The 1,701-nt window shown below is 65.7% G+C and overlaps 1 protein-coding gene across 1 annotated transcript in view; it reads right to left on the bottom strand.

The window, feature by feature from the left end:
- Positions 1-2: 2 nt before the first annotated feature.
- Positions 3-1,701, bottom strand: part of TNXB (tenascin XB) — a gene marked incomplete at its 3' end in the record, with an annotated part of 89,518 nt that continues 87,819 nt past the window's right edge. Inside the window, exons 38-44 of the mRNA XM_014534508.1 lie at positions 1,589-1,701; positions 1,374-1,504; positions 1,129-1,261; positions 885-1,036; positions 758-854; positions 319-599; positions 3-80 (exon numbers count right to left, since the gene is read on the bottom strand). The exon at positions 1,589-1,701 is cut by the window's right edge and continues 3 nt beyond it. Coding sequence (XP_014389994.1) covers positions 3-80; positions 319-599; positions 758-854; positions 885-1,036; positions 1,129-1,261; positions 1,374-1,504; positions 1,589-1,701 — 985 coding nt within the window. The remainder of the gene's footprint in view (positions 81-318; positions 600-757; positions 855-884; positions 1,037-1,128; positions 1,262-1,373; positions 1,505-1,588) is intronic.

Here is a 1,701-nt window from a genome sequence, read left to right as displayed (position 1 = left end):
CGGTAGCCTCTGGGTCTCAGCTTCATCTCCGTGAACGGCACGGAGAACTCGAAGCCCTTCCAGTGGTACCAGCTCACGCCCTGGAAAGGAGGTGGAGTCAGAGCAGACCCCATCCGCTGCTCCCCCCCTCCGCCCCCTGGTTCCCAGAAACTAATCAACCGCCTGCCCTCCCTGCTGCCTTCCCAACCCCAACGCAGACTGGCCCTTCCCACCCAATAAACCACTTCCTCCCCAAAGCGTGGCGAGGGCGCTGTTCCATCACAGACGAGGCCGGGGCTCAGTAACTCCCCGCCCTGCGGTCAACCAGCAGGGGCGCACCTGGTGGTCCACTGTGCTCCCGTAGAGCCCATTGAGGTTGGCGTAGTGGCAGTTCCTGTACCACCAGGCCCCTCGGTAGGAGACGGCGCAGGAGATGAGCAAGTGGGCCCAGCCCTCACCTGCTGTGCCGTGGTAGCCCTCCAGGTGGAGGCGGTAGTAGTCAGCAGCCGAGTCTACCCGGAAGGAGTCGTACTGGGCGAATGCCACCTCGTCCCCGGCCCGCAGGTCCACACGCATGGAGTAGTCCCCGTGGCTGGTCAGGCTGTGCAGGGCCTCGTTGCCTGGGGGTGGGACCCTGCTCTCACCGGGGCTCTGCTGAGCACGGGGGCCGTCCCTTCCCTGCCCCCCAGTCCCTGTGTGGCACTGACCCAGCCAGAACTCCCCGGAGATGTTCCCAAAACCATGGGCATAGTCCTCCCAGTCCCTGTGTGGCACTGACCCAGCCAGAATTCCCCGGAGATGTTCCCAAAACCATGGGCATAGTCCTCCCAGTCCCTCCAGAAGTCCGTGCGTCCATCCATGCGGCGCTGGAACACCTGGGGAGCAGGTGGGCAAGCTGCACCCACCAGCCAGCCGCCCCCGTCAGTCTCCATGTCACAAAACACGTCCAGTGGCCGCGCGCGGTTTCCATTGAGGAAGATGGTGGTGGTTCTGGAGGTGCCCGCCCCGTTCTGCATCTCCTCCCCACAGTCCCGGGGAAAGGGGACCTGCAGTCCACCTGGGGGGAGCACAGGGAGGGTCAGTCCTTCTTCCAAACCCTAGACCCCTGCTGCCCACGCAGCCCGACCCCCGGCCCCAGCCCCCAGGCACCAGTGGTGAAGGAGGTGGACATGGGTGGCGTGAGGGCCTCGCCCCACATGGCCCGGAGCCAGGCTCTGTAGGTGGTGGAGGGAAAGAGGCCCAGGAGCTGGTGAGCGGTGACACTTCCTGGGAGCAGGATCTCCTGTGGGACAGAGAAGGGGCAGGTCGGGGACATGGAGGCAGAGGCAGAGGCAGAGGCAGCCCCTGGAATGGAACCCAGGGAGGGGCGTGGCCAGGGGGCAGGGGTGGGGCACCTGGGTCTGTCCATCAGGGATGTCGTAGGTGAGCAGGTAGCCAGTGGGCAGGACTTGGGGCTCAGTCCACGTGAGCAGGGCCGTGCGGGGGGTCACTTCTTTGGCCTCCAAGTCCCGGGGGCCCTCCAAGCCTGGCAGGGGAATGGGGAGGAGAAGATGGAGATGAGGCCCCTCCTTGCACCTGCCCTCCCCGCCCCACCCCTCCCAGGAGGTACCAGTGGTGAAGACGATGCTGGCTGGAGAGGTGAGGTTGGGGCCCCGAAGGCCATGCACGGTGGCTGTGTAGTTGGTGTGGAGCTCCAGGCCCTGCAGGGGGTAGTCCACAGCG

The sequence above is a fragment of the Myotis brandtii genome, unplaced genomic scaffold (assembly GCF_000412655.1).
Source record: "Myotis brandtii unplaced genomic scaffold, ASM41265v1 scaffold130, whole genome shotgun sequence".
NCBI lineage: Eukaryota > Metazoa > Chordata > Mammalia > Chiroptera > Vespertilionidae > Myotis > Myotis brandtii.
This window is presented reverse-complemented; position numbering and strand designations above follow the sequence as displayed.